We start from the raw sequence: 17787 nt of genomic DNA on the forward strand, positions 1-17787 counted from the left end.
CATAATCGTTTTATTGAATTTTTTTTTTATATTAATTTTGTTTCTTATGCTTTATGTTTAATTATTTTTGCTATATCATTTTTTTAAGTAACTGAAACTGTTTGAATTGACTTTTTGTTTGTTTCTGTTAATTAAGTATTTTATTAAACAGATAATAGTAAATACGTTTTTTTCAAATTTAATTTTTTTTCAAATTTACCATTGGTTGAATTGCAACACTTGGAATAATAGTTTCTTCCAAATTTAAGATAATAAAATAAAAAATGACAGAAAACCATCTGAAATATTCCAGAGTGTTCTCATCTACTTTCTTGTTGTCATTCACAAAATAATGTACTTAAAATCAGGGTAAAGAGTTATCTCTTTTCGTGCAAGAGACCCCATTTCAGCCATAGCAAATTTACATGGGAGTTTTCCCATGATTTCAGCACTTTGCTTAGCTATAAAATTCCATCTTGTAAAGCATTAACTGTTTGTGTTTTATAACATTCTAGTTGTTTTATTATTGCTTCCGCAATTTGCAATTTCAACTGTGACAATTTATTTTTAGTATTTTCTCTCAGTTTTTTAACTTTCAGCAACAAGTTTATTTTCTCTTTCTTTGAACTTCATCTCACTATTTTATTTAAATAAAAATTATTGCCCCACTGGCACAGTACTAAACTTTAAATAGAAATCGTTAAAATGATATTGTGAATTAACTTGGTCGCGGATTTGTCATAATTTTTTTATTGTTGTAGTTACCCCTAAGTTTAAATTAACAGGATTACAGTGGCAGCAATTTTCCTGTCAAGGATTTTTGAAAACAATATTTCTTTTAAGAAGTGTTTTTAAACAAACTTATCAACTTCTATTTCTAATGTTTAACTAAACCTTTATAACTTTTTTTTTCTTATCTTTACATTTAAATTATTATGTATAGTTCCATTAATATTTTTTTCTTTTTCCCTATATTGTTATGTAAACACAAAATACCCAATTAATTGTTTTATAGTATTTTTAAAACATCAACTATTTAATTAACATAAAAAAAGTATTACAAAATAATACAATTAAATAATTACTCTAAAACATATCATATTGATACAACGCAATAAAAATAGAAGTTTTAATGAAAAAAATGTTAAACAACTTAAATAATTTTATTTAATAGTTTAAATTGCGAAGCCACCTTGAAGTTTATAGGTTTCCATAAATTATAATTTAATATTTAATAAAGTAATCCAAATAGGTTTACATTTAGAGATTTTTTACATACACATGCTGACAAGTTGAACCTTCAAAAATTTGTGTGGCGCCCTACGTTTTAAGTTCTGACAACGTACATGGGTAATTCTTTTGTATGCACTATTTTATTGTTCTTATGTTTTATTGGAAGTAACATATGAGTAGTTTTTATAAAGTGATTAAAGTGAATTACCGCTTTCAGTGTACGTAAATTTTCAATTAGTGGAATGTCAAGTTTGCCATTTTTATCTTAGATACCTATTACTAATACTGGTATAGTATGAGGTCGAAAAGTTTAAAACTTTTGGCTAGCCAGACTGTTTTTTAGAGCCTCTACCTAAACAACAGCTATCATTGGCAGCAAAGTTTATGGGGCTAAAACCACTAACTTTTTTTAGTGTTTTTTTAATTTATATATTATTTTTTAAAAATTATTTATTTTTTTCTGCAATGTTTATCACCAAAGTTATTTAAAATATTAAAAAATAGCGCCCATTTTGGCCACAAAATATGCAAAAATTTTCGAAAAGCGTTGCGTAAACATGTGAAGGCTAAACCAAAATTAGCCCCACGGGCTGCCGAATACAAAATATCTTAACACCGTTTCTGCTGTCAGAATTCTGAAATTTGGAAAAAAAGTTGAGGACTTCAATCGAAATGTGGGGCTAAGACCACCATAGAGTTGCCAAATATTTTGGCAATTTTAAACGTTGTATATTAACAAATTTTATCGTTTTTGTTTAACTACTAAACAAAAATAAAGTAACTCGTCAACAGACCAAAAATTACTTAAAACTATACTACTTACAAAGAAAACTTACTAAAGAATAACTAATTAACGCTCAACTTTAATCTCAATTTACTTCAACTCCTGACAAACAATTTTACAAATTACTAAATGAAAAATCAAATAAAAAACATCAACTCATTATGGTAAGGATTGGTTTTAATAAACTAAAAAATACACTATAACTCTGCATATAGAAAAACAAACAATAGGAGAGATTAACATTTAAACTAACACGTTAAACCAGTGGATCTTAAATATTTAAATAAATAAGTCATTTTTTTTTATTTTACAGAAAGTTTTAAACTTAAATATTACTTGTATGTATATAACTTTTTGTAGGAGCATTAAAATAATTTACAATGCATTTATAATACATCTTTTAAACAGGCAAAATTTTTCCATAACCAAAAAAATAATTATACATTCCTAAGTCCCGAATTTTCAAGCCACCCGTGGTTAACGAAATAAAGCTAAAACTAATTGCCCATTTTGTTTACTTTTACCACAGTTTAAGGATATAAATCGGTGTAAAGTCTATAATTTCAATGGATGATTTTTATTTTTTACATAGTTATTTACATTTTTTTAAACCTAAAAGCAAAAAAGACATGCTTAGGCGCAAATAGCGTGCGCAGTTCATACAGAAGATTCCCCACGTTTTATTTATAGTACAGGCGTCGTTAACACTTTTGGCTGCAACAGTTTTACGCAAAAAAAAAAAAACGAAAACTATTACATTTTACAACGATTTTTCTCGGCAAAATATATTAAAATTGTATATTGCTGATTAATTTAATCAACAAGTTTTTAATCAAACAATAAAAAAGATATACAATAAATATTACATTAATGCGGCCAGAAAAATGAAAAAATTAATTTTATGATTTAAAACATGCCACAAACAATTTTGTTAAAACAAAGGTTTTATAATATATTATGAAAAAGTAATCCTAAAAAAAAAACTTTTCCCATGAACAAAAACAGCTGGAATCTATCGAAAATTTTTGTTTGTTTCGAATTTTTGAAAATATTGATTGTTTTTAGGTCACCTGTGGTTAACGAAAATAAGTTAATAAATCATTTTTGCTATTTCCTAATAAATCATTTTTGCTATAACTAATAAATCATTTTTGCTATTTCCATCACAGCGGTTTTGGGCCAAATCAATAAAGAGACTTGGCGGATTTAGACACTTTCTCACAAATAATAATAAACGTTTCTGTCTGTACCAGTTCGCAAGCATACCTTTTTAAGCTATATATATGATAGAATTTACCAAGCTACAACAGCCATGTATTTTACAACAGATGTGAAGTCATATATTTAAGTATAATAGCTATATTTTATATGTTTATATTGATTAGTAAATTGGCGATTTATGACAACAAAGATAAGCGCAGATCGTAACTCTAAATAGTGTAAATATTCTTTTTTTAAATAATTAAAATAAGTCAATAATTAATTTTAAATGAGTCAGTTTAGACTGACTACTTATTATAAATTTAAATTTTGAAATGTTTAAACAATACAACCGTTCAAAGAAGCAACAGCAATGTGTCAAAAAGAGCTAACGGTTTCTTCAAGCATAATTGTGCCATGTGTACTAGGGTTGAAATCCCATTTGCGAAGAATCAACCCTCGCTTTACGTCATTTATTTTCAATGAATTAAAGTGTTCGATAAATGCGCGATAAAATTACTTTTTGAATCAACCACTGTATATTTTATCAGCCATAAACGACCCCAGATTTAAATTGAAATGGTGCGCAGAAAGTGAAAAACGCGTGGAATACCAACAACTTCTATTATTAAAGTTAGATGCAATAAAAGATGAGCACTGTGTACAACAATCTTGCAATGTTACCAGTCAAAATGAATCATCCGATAACATCCCATCCACTCAATCATCTGACGAAGCCACCGTTTTTGAAAATAAGGGTGGCTCCAATCGGGTTATTTAATTTTATGCCCGACTCGCCACCAAATGAATTACCATTTGCTCAGAAATCTTGTGAACAAGAAATTGCAGAGTATTTTACGGAGCCATGTTTGCCTAATCACGCAAATGTCTTAGAATATTGGAGAAAAAAATCCAAATTTTTTAGACCAGAGCGATGTCGTCTTAGTGACTAAACATTTGAACAACTTAGGTGTATTAAGATAAACGGAAAGCAATACCATTGCTAAACTGAAGTTTTGATCGTGTTAACTTTGTTCATTCATGAAGTCTACTGTGCCCTATTTGATTGCATTAAATTTAACCCTATTTTTTTAATTCATGCAGTCGGTTTCATGTCACAATGGCATTGTGACGTCATATAGAAGGGGAAAAATTTTGTAACGCTACTATCATTTTGCATGGAAAACGGTGACTCTTGCCTAATTTTTTTCAAATAATTTTAAAATTAATAAAACAAATAAAAAAAGCAATTGAATTTGGTTAGGGCAGTGACTGGGCTTCGTGAATATTAAAAAAAAAGTTGCAATAAAGAGTAGGAAATGTATGTAATAGCCCAATAAAGTTGAAAGTTTAGTAGTAAACAGTCTGACAACCAGCATACACTTAATTATAGTAACTAACACTTTTATGTTACTGTTCTTGGGGTTAAACAGAAAATCCAGCAAAACAGATAATAAAAGTAACAGATTAAGAAAGTATATTAATATATTATTATTGTTTTACTTTAAATTTTGAATGCACTATTCAGACTGTCAGATGTTGTTTAATTCAGGGCTTTTATATGTTAAGTTAGATTAATCTGTTAATCAGAAAATAGAAGGTATATGTATCTGTCAGTCTGTAGATTTATTAAAACTAAAAAAATTAAACTTGAATACCTTCTGCCTACATTTCAGAAAAGTACTTATTAATCTATTAATTTACAAAAATAGTGTAAAAGTTACGTAAAAATGCCTAAATCTTGTTGTGTGTTTAAATGTACGAACAATAAAACCAAAAATCCAAATTTATCATTTTATTTGCTACCAAACGAAGCTGCTGAACCGGAAAGAAGACGTTCTTGGTTAATTGCCATCAACAGAAAAAACAAGGACAACAAACTTTGGGAACCTAAGTCTGTGTACACCTACATTTGTTCTGAGCATTTTACATCTGGTTAGTGAATTATGACTTAAATTTTTAGTAATATTTGTTTACTTAAACCTAACTTACCCTATCAATTGGTTATAATTTAGGTTAATGCCTTCTAAAATTATACACCTTCTGTGTTTAAATATAAAAAAGAAGGTGATTGTACAAAAAAGACTATTTTAACAAGATTTGAAAGATCAAAAAAACGAAAAAGTGATCATTTGGGTAACTTTTTGCATTGTTATCCTAAATTGTGGATACAATTTGTTCAACATACATTTAAATTTTGTGTCAGTAACGAAGTAAGTAAAGTTTATATAATTAAAATTTTAGAATAATTTGAATCTACAGTAGATGAAGATTTATCATTCAGTGTGCTGGAAAGTCCTACATCAGCAACAGTTTTTAAGGCTTTACCTGAGACTGCACTTCCTAGCACAAGTGACCAATATGTATTGGACAATATTCAACTTAGAAAGGAAAGAGACCTGGCAGTCAAAGAAATGCAGGAGTGGAAAAGCAAATACGACCAAATAAAACTCTGTGCTGCTTCTATAAAAGAAAATGACAAAAAACTAACTGGTCTGAAATGGCGAGTGTTTAATGAGGTCTTCTTATACCTTGTTCAATTTATGACACCAGCAACAAAAAGAAGTTTACTCCTTATTGACCAGCTATTAATCACACTTATTCGCCTTAAAACTAACACGTCATTTGATTTTTTAAGCATAATAACATGTACTCCAAAAACAACTTTAATTGACTACTTTTGGAAATGGTTAGATGGGATTTCAATCAACTTGAGTTTTATGATTAAACCGAGTGATCGCAACTATATTTTTCAAACCATTCCACCTGTTTTTGGGCCAAATTCCCACAGCTTACATGCATCATAGACTGTTTTGAAATTTTTATAGAAACTCCAACCAATCTTAAGGCCCATGCACAATGCTGGTCTTCATACAAAAATCATTGCACCGTCAAATTTTTCATTTCTTGTGGACCCCTTGGTAATGTTAATTATATATCAAAGGCATATGGTGGAAGAGCTTCAGATGTCCAAATTGTACGAGAATCTGTATTTATAAACCTGGATTTTCACAAGCCAGGTGACCAAATTTTAGCCGATCGAGGTTTCACATTGCATGACGATTTTGCTATCAATTGCCGTGCTGATCTTATTACACCAGCATTTACTAAAGGTAAATTGCAACTTTCAGCCCAGGAAGTAGAGACCTCCAGAAAAATATCTTCGGTCCGAATTCATATTGAGCGTGTTATAGGCCATATAAAAAATAAATACACTATTTCATCAGGGACATTACCAATTCGCTTAATTAAAGGTTTTAAAGACGAGAGTGAAAATGTGAATTATTCAAAAATTGACAAAATTGTGACTGCTTGTTCAGTTTTAATTAACCTTGGGCCGAGTATTGTATACAATGACTGATATATTTTTAATTACTCCATCTTGTTAAACATATAAACATTAAAATTTTGTGAAAAATAAAAAAATGAATTGTTGTTTTGTTTAGTGTAATATTTTTTAAATATTGAACTACAGACTTTTATATTTAAACCTGGTGTAGTACATTTTTTAACTATTATCACATAGATTTTTTATTTTTTTTGGAATTACCTATTTTATTTTAAATTCTGTGAAAAAATAACATATTTGAAAAATTTAGAAAACTAGTTAAGTAATTGGTACATACAGTAACAAACAAAAGGCAGTGTGCTTTTTTTAAATTACACATAGAAAAGTCTTAAAATTTAACTCTATACTACGTACTTAACTTGGACGAGGATAATGAAGGTGACTTTTTTTTCTGTTTTTTACAGTCTTTGCAGTACCATGTACTATTTTTGGGTACCCGTTTAAGTTTTACACATTCCAAATGAAACCACCTATCACATGCATCGCACCCAATCATTATTGAGTCCCTTTCTGTTCCACAAATAAAACCTTGGTTTGCTTGAGCAGATTGTGTGTCGCTCGAGGTTGATGGCAGCATATCAGAAAAACACTTTAATTTTCGAGTAAGCAGTTCTGGTAAAATAGAAGCTTTCCAAATAAAATTAAATTTCGAAATCATAGCTTCAATAAAGTCATCATTTCTTTTAATCCTTGTAATTAAACAACGTTTGGTGGTCCATACAACAAAGTCACAGTATGTGGCCTTACACACAAACATTTGAAATTGTATCTGAGTGAAGTAAGGGTGGGTGGGCTTCAATTTAAGTTGTGAGTCCAGACAAAACTGTTGGTCGCCAACAGCATCGCTTAAGGCACTATATCTATACTTGTAAGGACATTTTATTTCAACAACGCCCATACTGCAGCATGCACATTTAATTATAACATCGGGAGAACAGCCAAAATGTGGATATTCCTCACAAATGACCAATCCAGAACCTTGAATTAGGACATTGGTATGAAGAATATTGCCAGTACCGCAAGTAACCATACTAGATGAAGGTACTTCACCACTAAGAACCCGTTTGTACAAGTTCAGAGCCTCTTTTTCCTTTTCTTTACCCCACATAATGGCTGGTACAGTGACAGGCTTGCTTTCATAACAAATGCAATATATTAAGCTAGATGATGGACTGATTAGGTTTGTATGTAGGACTCTATGTGCAACTGAAGCTGTGATTCTTCCACATCTTTGAGTATGCCATACAGGGGACAAAGATTGTGCTTTTGTAACTTCTTCTACGTATTTTGCTTCTTCAACTGTAATTTTTAGAGACTTTCCATTGGCAAAGTACATCAGTGCAGTTTGATCTTGTCAATTCATGTCGAACTGCCCACTCCATTTTAAACAAAATTGCACCGACATGTGAACAAGATTCCCCAAGTCTACAAAGAATAAGTTTTATATTACAAACTGAAAGTCAAATCTTCAAAAAGTTTCCATTATTTAAATAAAAAACTTACCCTGCCATACAGTCACAATGTGCAGCTAAAACAATGCCAGTATCGTTTTCAATGGCTACCCACGGATGATGAGGTTCATTATTAACTCGATAAGAAGGTTTGCAATCAGCTTCAAATATTTTTAAACTGCCCAGTTCTTTATGAAAAATGTTGCCAACCCATCCAGAAGTGTGAAATTTATAAGCTTCCAATGATTTGTAATTCTCCATAGCAGATGAACTGTAGACTCCTACACATTAAAGTTTTAGAAGCATAAGCAATGAGCTTTACTGGCAGACTAGTGTGTACTTAACTTACCTGGAAACTTTATTAAGTAGTTGTATAGGTTTGCATATTCCAAAGGTGGCCATTGTGAAGGATCACTCACCCACCGGCAGCTGCAATTGTGCAAGAGCAATCACATCCCAAAACATATAGTTTTTCTTGGTATCTTGATAAAGCAGGGCCAGATAATGAATTTTTATACGTATATGACATACTATTAACAACTAAAATTAATATACAGATTGTAAGGACAAAAAATTCTTATAAACAATTAAAAAATTTTTACTTTGATTTGAAAAAGTAACGTTTCACTCACGAAAAACTAAAACTGACTGTCTGACATATTCCGGTGAATAAATGCTAACGATTAAACAGCTTCCTGGCGCTTATTTTAAATAAAATAATTTAAAAAAAGGGCACCAGCGTCTTCCACTATGATTGCCCTTTAAATTACAATCTAATTTTTTATTTATACACCATTTTAAGCGTTTTAATTGCAAACTGTGTACAAAATCCCTATGCTAGCCGCAATGTTTTCCCCTTCTTTATGACGTCATTTTGCATTGTGACGTTTAGCACCGACTTCATCAATAGGTATAACAGTACAAATATTAAAGTACAAAACATGTGCTTTTTGCCATGACAACCGTACACTACTAGCGGCAAAATAATCTACTAACGGCAAATAATACTACTAGCGGCAATAATAAAAACTAGCTTTAATGACAAAAGAATCAAATTATTTTTTAAAAATCCTTTGAAATAAATAAAAGTTTTTTTTCTTTTCTAAACTAATTTTTTTCGTAATTTAATTGTAGTTTTAATAAATGTATTTGTATCAATCAAAACTTTAATTACCACTAATATACAAAATTAATGAAAACTTACCTTTTTAAACAGAATCGTTATTTTTTTTTGGTACTCGCAATATTTTTTGTTTGTGTTATTTTTAATTAATGCAATTAAAATAAAGAGTTTTTTTAATCAAAACAAGTCGCATAAGAAATCGGTGCAAGTGCGTGTACATAAAATATCGCGAAATGTGCGATCGTTGTAAGCGCATGGCCCTTGCTGTTAGGTGGTCGTAAAAACGTGCGTCGTTTTCTCCTGCATTTCGCTTTAAATTCTTTACGCGACAAGCGCCTTGCTCGGTCGTTTAGACTGGTTTTGTCGACCAGCATATTCGGGCATTCTATTTGAATAAGGTAAGTTACCCGTTGTTGGTGACTTATGCTTCATACCAGCAAGAAACTAGTATTACAATTAGTAAACGTCGCCCTTTAGGGTTGGGACAGCAAAGTTTATAAGTACAAGACAGTTTAGTAGAGATTGGTGTAGTTATTTTTTTTTGATAAGGCCTTTTTTAACGCCCAAAATAATTATACCAATCAAAATGAAAAATTCGGCTATGGAAACAAATATACATAATAAAAGAAAAATATCACCTACTGCTCAAACGACCTCGCCAAAGCGCACAAACAATGAAGACGAAAGTTTTACATTGGTAGAACATAAGAAAAACAGTAACAGCAACCCAACTACACAAGATGTGCTCTCCAACCCGACAAACCAAAAATGGCAAAGAAACAGCGATGCGGCGCGTGACCTTCCAAGTCACGTGACTGGACAGCCTTCTTTTGCCAAAGTAGTTACAGGCAAAACCATCAAACCTAGAAACATAGATTTAAAAATACATGAATGTGACGTCATGTTGCGTTTTTCGCCTAGAATTACCAGAGAAGACGCTTTTGGCCGCCTTTTGAAAAATCTTAAATTTGTGCCATCAGATTATGAATCAATATTCTGCAAATTCTCTGGCTTATGCGTAATAACCATGAGTTCAGTAGAAAAAACAAAAGAAATTGTAGAAATTCTAAAAGGTTAACTAGATCAATTCATATTAAAGACAAATTTGGAGTAAAAAACGGAAAACGATATTACTTTGTAAAGGAAGAAAACATTCGTCAAGTAACAGTACCCAAACAATTAATATACGGAAACTATTATTTTCCTGTTTACCATCCCGGACAACAAGCAAAAAAAATAAACGAACCGGATAAACAACAAGAAAAAACAGAAAAAAACATACCAAAAGAACAGCAACAAAATTCGCCACAAACAAACAAAGATAATGAAACCGAAACCCCGAAGGACCATCAAGAGAAGAAACCTAGCATATTTTCCCCGCCACGGCCAATAATAAAAAATCAAAATGAAACATACACGCCACAAAGAAACACTTCAATCCAAAATAAACCCAGCAGTAGACAACAGACACCAGCCCACATCACCCACAAATCAATCCCATATGTCATAAACACCTCAGATGAAGAAGAAGTATATCCATTGGAAACATCGATGGAAAATTCAGAAGATATAAACTATACTTACCCGTCCGCAGGTAAAATAATATACAATCTTTCAGAAACAAATAATACAAACCTTTAAACAAACTATCAAAACTAATTAACAATCAAATTTATTTACTTTTTCTAATTTTTCCTGTAAAATATTTGTTTAATAATGGTGTCATATTTAACTATAACAACTCTCAATTGCAACGGACTTGGCAATATGATAAAACGACAAACTTTATTTAATAACTTAGCAAACTCCTTAAGTACAATTATACTGCTTCAAGAAACCCATTCCCTACCCCAATTAGAATCGATATGGGCATCCGAATGGAAAAATGGCCCATCTTTCTTCAACTCTTCCAGTTGCTTTTCAAACGCACGCGGTGGAGTTGCAATACTTTTTAACACTAAAACTATCACACCATCAAACATACACTACACAACAGACGGACGGACAATTTCATTAGATATTAACACACATACACATACAATTCATATAATAAACATATACGCACCAGTTTCATCACACCAAAATTCAACTGATAACATAAAATTTTTCAACTCAATACTACACCTCACCTCATCACCTTACCCAACCATAATGGCGGGTGACTATAATAACATCGAAAACACACAAACTGACAGAACACCTCCATTAACACATAACACACAAAATAAATCAATACAAACATTTCAACAACTTTTCGGACTTTATGACTCATTTAGAAAACTACATCCTCACAAACAACAATATACATACACCGGACACAACATGCAGTCCAGACTAGATAGAATATACATTACACCAGAAATAACACCACTCGAACATAAAATACAGCCATTTCCACTTTCAGACCATGACATTGTCACACTTACATTTACACTCACAAACACACACATCATTAAAAAAGGAAAAGGATTTTGGAAAAACAACACAAACACTTATCACGATGCAGACTTTTCACACACACTAGCACATAAATTACCACATTGGAACAACACAACACAAAACATAAACACAAACTGGAATAATATTAAAAGACATATCAAACACCTAAACATAAAACATTCAATTTTGATCAAAAACAGACAGACTGACAACATACAAACACTTACCAATAACATGAACACAGCAAAAGAAAACTTACAACATAACCCAACACCACAACATTACAAAACATATCAAACATCAAAAAATAATTTGGCTAAAAAGATTAAACAACATACAAAACAAAAAATATTCAATACCATTTTAAATAACCAATACAAACATGCACCTGATAAATACATTTACAAACAAATTAAAACCCACATTACTCAAACACAAATACCAGAACTTTATAACAAATACTTCTTACCATATTCTACAACAAAACAATTGATCAATATAACACAACAATATTACACTAACTTATACAACAACACATACACTGACACAAATCACATTTTTCACTCAAATACATTACCACAACTAACCAAGTGGGCCGAGCCTGGAGGTAGTGCAATACCAGGACAATAGTGAACGGGACGAAGCAAGCTTCAGTTCCGCGTTCTGTATTCAAAAATCCGCATAATACAAAGAGCTAGGCGATGCCTAGCGTTTCAGGTATTACAACTGAGAAGAACAGACTACTTTTTTACTGAACCGTTGTTTTATTTGCAATAAAAAAGTTTGCCAACAATAATTTTTTAGAAAAAAAATAGTTGTTTTTGTAAAAGGGCCTTCCCTTCTGGGGGTGATAAAATTATTTAGGTTTATGATTGGGGGATTTTGCGAGTATAACATAAAAGAAGTAAACATTACAAAAGGTGCGATATAAGTGCAATCAGTTATAAAAATACAAAACAAAAAACTAAAAGGAAAATCTGCATAGTGTTTAAGGAGTTAAGTGCGGCAAGGTGCTGCTCGCATTGAGTTCTTCAAGGCGTTGTAGCCTTGCCTTATTAAGGTGAGTAGTTATGTAGCTGGATTCATTAACAATATTGTTATGGTATGTATGGCCGAATCCAGCACAATTCATTCTGTGACAAAAGAAAAAAAAGGAGGAAAAAAAACATTGATTGTTTGAATTGTTCAAAGGGCAAGGTCACGTAAAACAGAATCGATTAATTTCTGTTTATTGCCTCGGAGATGCCCTGACACTAAGATTGCCAGACTTGTTGGCTACCCTTGATAGCCAAAGTGCATATTTTTTTTACAACTTCGGCTTGCTTCCGACCGGAAATTCCCATGGAGCTAAGGGTCAAGTTGTTGCCCTGAGCGTAACTACCGAGCGAGCCAATTATAAAGGAGTGAAATTTGACTGGCTGCCCGGTAGCCATGGAGATGTTGCGCACAAGGTTAGAATATTTGACGTGCTTCCGGTCGTTAGCTGCGACAAGGGCATCGGGTCCGTTGTCAAAAGGGCAGGCAAAGTCAACGACAACAATTCCGCCCCTCCCCCTTAATATCAGGTCGGGCCGGAGATTGCTGCCAGAGACCACCGCGTGCTCCCCACAGACAGCGTCCACCGAAATCTTGGAGAACCTTCCAGCTGGTATGTGGCGTAGTACCTCCCTCATGATGGAGTCATGCCTTTCTCGTATAACGGGCATGACTGGTTTACAGTTGTTAAGGACATGACACATGAGTAGGAAGTAGTGCCGGATTTTTGACCCAGTGGTTCGAGTGGGAGTATCCTGAGTGGACGGTTACGGTCTTTCCAGCATCAGGAACTTTCCAGAGGGTGTTCTGAGCTTGGTGGAGGGAACGAGTAAGTATTTTTGTTTGTTAATTTTGACCCGTTCACCTCAACGCAAAGCTGGACGTCAGCGGAGACAAGAAATCTAGTGCGAAGCCTTGCGAACATATGCAAACAAGCCGCGACCCATGCCCGCACCAGACTCGTCAGATCTACCGCAAACAGGCCCCCCACTCAGGAAAGAGGCACACTGCTCTAGGTTCACATCCTTAGATCGCGCCAGGTTACCAGAAAGCAGTTTCACCTGCGCAAGTGCAACGGCAGCCACATCAGGATCGGCGAAGGTCAGCATTTTAAAGGCCTGCGTGGTGGCCATAATGTCGCCATCAGTTGCGATTGATGTTATACCCAAACCCCCGCATCCCATTGGTGTATAAAAAATGCTGATGCCGCCCGCTTTGGCAACCCAAAGGAAATCCTGACGCAATGCCGCACTTGCTGGTCGAATCGATGCAATTTTGCTTTTGGAAACTGACAATTTTGCTTTTGGAAACTTCTTAGTGTGAACCCGACTCGAGGAAGCACAAACCTCTTGAGCGCCAAAAGTTTTTGGTGGGGAGTTAGCTTTGATCTAAAAAGCTTCTCAACCCGGCTAAGAGTATCCTCCAGGACACACTCTGAAGCCCGCGACTCCGCCCCGTAACCCGAGCGAATTCCCAAGTACTTGTAAAGCTCGCATGGCTCGAGAACCTGAATCTCCTCTCCCGATAGGAGAAAGGGATCCGGGTCTCTCACCCGACGGCGGCCCACAAGCTTCCAGGTCATCGCTCGGCACTTGCGGGGGTTAAACTTCAGAGCATCCCATTGAGCAAACTCTTCACAGACTTGGAGCTGACTTTGAGCCTGATCGCGGACGAAATCAGGCAAGGATCGTCAGCATAAGCCAAACTCTGTGGCCTAACTTCTGGAGCTGACGAAAACCTGTACCCAGCAGAACCAACAGACTTGACCCAACGAATAAGTACCTCAGTCACCAGGTCAAACATCAGACCGGACAAAGGGCAGCCCTGGCGGACTCCCCTCCCAACTGGAATCTCACCCGTAACGCCCGAGGATCCTCGAATGCGACAGACATTACGGGAGTAGATGTCCGTTATGACTTCGACCAGGTACCGAGGCGCTCCAAATATGTTAAGAACCACAGGAATACAGTCATAATGAATACTGCCAAGGCGATTCTTAAGGTCCAACCAGATGGTATATAGACTCTGGTTGGAAGCCTTAGAATCAGCCTGCGCAGCATCAAGCATGAAGACGTGTTCAAACGTCCCCTCGATTGGACGAAAACCCTTCTGCTCGGGACGAGAGCGCACCGCAATTTGCAGCCCAGCGCTGTAGACGGCGAGCCAGCACTGCGGCGTATATCTTATAAATGGTTCTGCAGATAGAAATCGGTCTCCAGTTCGAAACGTCCTCAAGGTCACCCTCAGCATTTTTAACAATAAGGGTAACACTCGAGGACCGCCACTGATCCGGAACCGAGCGCGCGATTCTACAGAATATAATGGCCCATGAAATTATCAAGTGCAATATTTGTCTTAAAACTGTTAAGAATAGACAACCAGCAATTTTTTGTGATAATAATAATCACTGGATCCATTTTAAATGTCTAAAACTAAACAAATTGAAAATAGAATTACTTTAAAATGAACCTCAAAGTAAGGCCTGGTGTTGCCCACACTGTTATAATTCTGCCCTACCCTTTTCAAATTGTAACCCTTATGAATTCACTCAGCAATCTAACCTAAACCCCCCTACCCCAACTCTTTCCACCCTTAATCAAACATTTCAAACTTTAAACTATAATAACTTAGACCTTTTAAACCAAAACGATAACATGGAAACTAATTTTATTAATGACCAATATAAGTTTGCCCATGATATACATGAGATAAATACCACCACAAAAAACAGTTTTGTCACTATGTGTGTTAGTATTAGATCAATTTCAAACCCAACCCACTTCACCAACTCTATGAAATTAAAACCTGACATAATAACAATTAATGAAACTTAGCAAATCAAATTGGACAACATATAAATTTACCTGGCTATACATTCAGCGCCAAAAGCAGATCTTCTTCTAGAGGAGGTGGTGTTGCAATGTATATTAAAGACAACCTAAATTTTTCAGTAAGACGTGAACTAACAATAATGAAAAAAAAGGAGTTTCCCTGTTTGTTGATATTTTTATTAATAACACCCAAACTATAACAACTGGAACAATTTACAGATCACCCAGTTTAAATAAAAACAACCATAAATCATTTCTTGATCAATTAAAATTTGTTATGGACACACTTGCAAAACAAAAACACACATGCTATATTATGGGCGATATGAACTATAACTTATTAGAGACCTTAAATTTGGACATTAATAACTTTGTTGACACTATGTTTTTTAACTCCCTTTTCCCTCTTATACACAAACCAACCAGAATAACTGATTCAACCCAAACTATCTTAGATCATATTTGGACCAACAACCATAAATCATATTTGGACCAACAACCATAAAGAACCCAAAACTCAACTTTTAATACTGAAACCTACAGATGCTATAATCCAACAAATCTGGCCAAATTTAATACTAACCTTGAAAACCTAAAAACAGACCAAATATACTCATTTGAAGACCCAAACGAAGCCTATAAAGAATTTATAACATCCTATAGAAAAACTTTTGACCAAAATTTTCCTTTAAAATCTAAAAAAAATCAAAACAAGACAACCCCGGTTTTCTAATAATCTAAAAGAACTTAACAAAACAACTGGCTTATAAAAAATGGCTTCGAAAACAAAACTCTAAAAAGAAGAACTATGGGGAATGGGGAGCGAACATGACGACCGACACCTCGTTCCGAGCCATAAAATGGTGCTTCACCGTGGAGTCTGGCTCGGAGGGGGTGTTTCAAACACCGACTTCATATGTACTAGTCGGGCCGAGAGAGGGCGGATCTGCCGGTGTGAGGCCCCACAACCATGGCGTGCTTTGGAGAAAGAAGCAAGAGGGCCTGACACCGGCAATCCGGAAGAAGACAGTCACCGAACTCCTAAGGTCACTTGGGATGGTGATATCCTTCAGTGGACCAGTCAAGACGCTTGAGGATTGGATCAAATACATGTATAAATCCAATCCTCAAGCGATGCCCGATATTCTGTCAAAGGAATTATCGAACAACAACAAGGGCAAAGGTCTTAAGTCCTACGAAGCCACAGCAAAGCGAGTTGCCGCAACGTTTGATTCAAAGCCAGCCGTTAACGCCTTCAAGCAAGCCCTCTTCGCGGAGGACTTCACATTCCCTGAAACCTTCGTGAAGAGGGCGTATGTTATGGTCACTTGGGGGAGCTCTAAATCGAAAATGGGCAAAGCTTTCGCCGGTATGAAGTCAAAGGCGACCAATTGGACCACAAAGGATGCGACGGCGATAATAAACAACGTTATATCGCAAGCAAAAAACATCAAAAACAACGGCGAGAAGCTTTCCAACTTCGAGCTGAATCTATCTCTCGTTGGGGCCGCGTTAGAGATTCGCGACCCCAACGAGGATGGCATTAGGCTATCCCAGCATTTCATGCTACATGGTGCTGCCGGGAAGGGGAAAACCATGATCGGGGCAATCCTCTTTCCGCGGGGACCGCCAAGACAACGCGGCAACTTGCGCGTTTATAACAACAAACTGCAAGAACCCCGTGGAACGCTTGGCCGGCATGGGTGACATCAATCCGATAAAAAGAAGATTCACCGAAGCGGAGTGGGGGACAGAAGCAATTTTGGTCCCCCCCGCGAAAAAATGCAAACTCACCACAAAAATAAGTGACGAAGTAGTCTGCGAGCTCGCAAAAGAGGTAGAAGAACAGCTAATCTAAAAAAAAAAACATCAAGTCAAATTTAATATCAACAACAGTCCAACCTCAGACAACAAGATAATATCCAATCATTTTAATACTTACTTCACATCAATAGCAGAAAAACTGGTTAAATCTATACCCCCTACCAACCTGACCTTTAATTCCTTCCTCAAAAACCTATATCAATTTTTATTAAACCCACCTTTCCAAGAGAGATTGAACTTATTTTGGCATCAATGAAACCCAAAACTAGTTATGGATTGGATAAAATAACATCAAAAATTGTTAAATCAACCTCTCAAAAAATTATAGAAATACAAGTCATATTTTCAACCTTTCGATTGCAACTGGCATATCAATAAATGAATTTAAAACTGCCAAAGTTATTCCTATTTACAAAAACGGTGACCTCAAAGAAACCAAAAACTATAGACCCATTAGCATTCTACCCTGTTTTTCAAAAATACTAGGAAGAATTATGCATAAAAGGTTATCATTCTTTCTTGAACAAAATAATTTTTTT

The 17787-nt window shown here is 34.7% G+C and overlaps 1 protein-coding gene, 1 non-coding gene and 1 pseudogene across 2 annotated transcripts; 1 reads left to right on the top strand and 2 right to left on the bottom strand.

Annotated features, from left to right (window-relative positions):
* Positions 1-4926: 4926 nt before the first annotated feature.
* Positions 4927-6557, top strand: LOC145755788 (uncharacterized; annotated as a pseudogene).
* A 334-nt stretch (positions 6558-6891) lies between these two features.
* On the bottom strand, positions 6892-8525 carry LOC145755789 (uncharacterized). The gene is made up of 5 exons (XM_082572034.1): positions 8515-8525; positions 8346-8425; positions 8049-8277; positions 7888-7970; positions 6892-7856 (listed from the first exon to the last, which is right to left on the bottom strand). The coding sequence occupies exons 1-5, from the start codon at positions 8523-8525 to the stop codon at positions 6892-6894; spliced, it is 1368 nt and encodes a 455-aa protein (XP_082428160.1).
* A 3621-nt stretch (positions 8526-12146) lies between these two features.
* Positions 12147-12343, bottom strand: LOC145757278 (U2 spliceosomal RNA). The gene has a single exon (XR_014285328.1). It is a non-coding gene; the product is annotated as a U2 spliceosomal RNA (small nuclear RNA).
* Between the last annotated feature and the right edge of the window lie 5444 nt (positions 12344-17787).

The sequence above is a fragment of the Corella eumyota genome, chromosome 6 (genome assembly GCF_963082875.1).
Source record: "Corella eumyota chromosome 6, kaCorEumy4.1, whole genome shotgun sequence".
NCBI classification, from domain to species: Eukaryota; Metazoa; Chordata; class Ascidiacea; order Phlebobranchia; family Corellidae; genus Corella; species Corella eumyota.

Coding starts and splice junctions, on each gene's coding strand:
- LOC145755789 (XM_082572034.1), bottom strand. Junction 7,971..8,048: donor CATTGTGACTGTATGGCAGG/GTAAGTTTTTTA, acceptor TATTCTTTGTAG/ACTTGGGGAATCTTGTTCAC. Junction 7,857..7,887: donor TGAATTGACAAGATCAAACT/GCACTGATGTAC, acceptor ATGGAAAGTCTC/TAAAAATTACAGTTGAAGAA.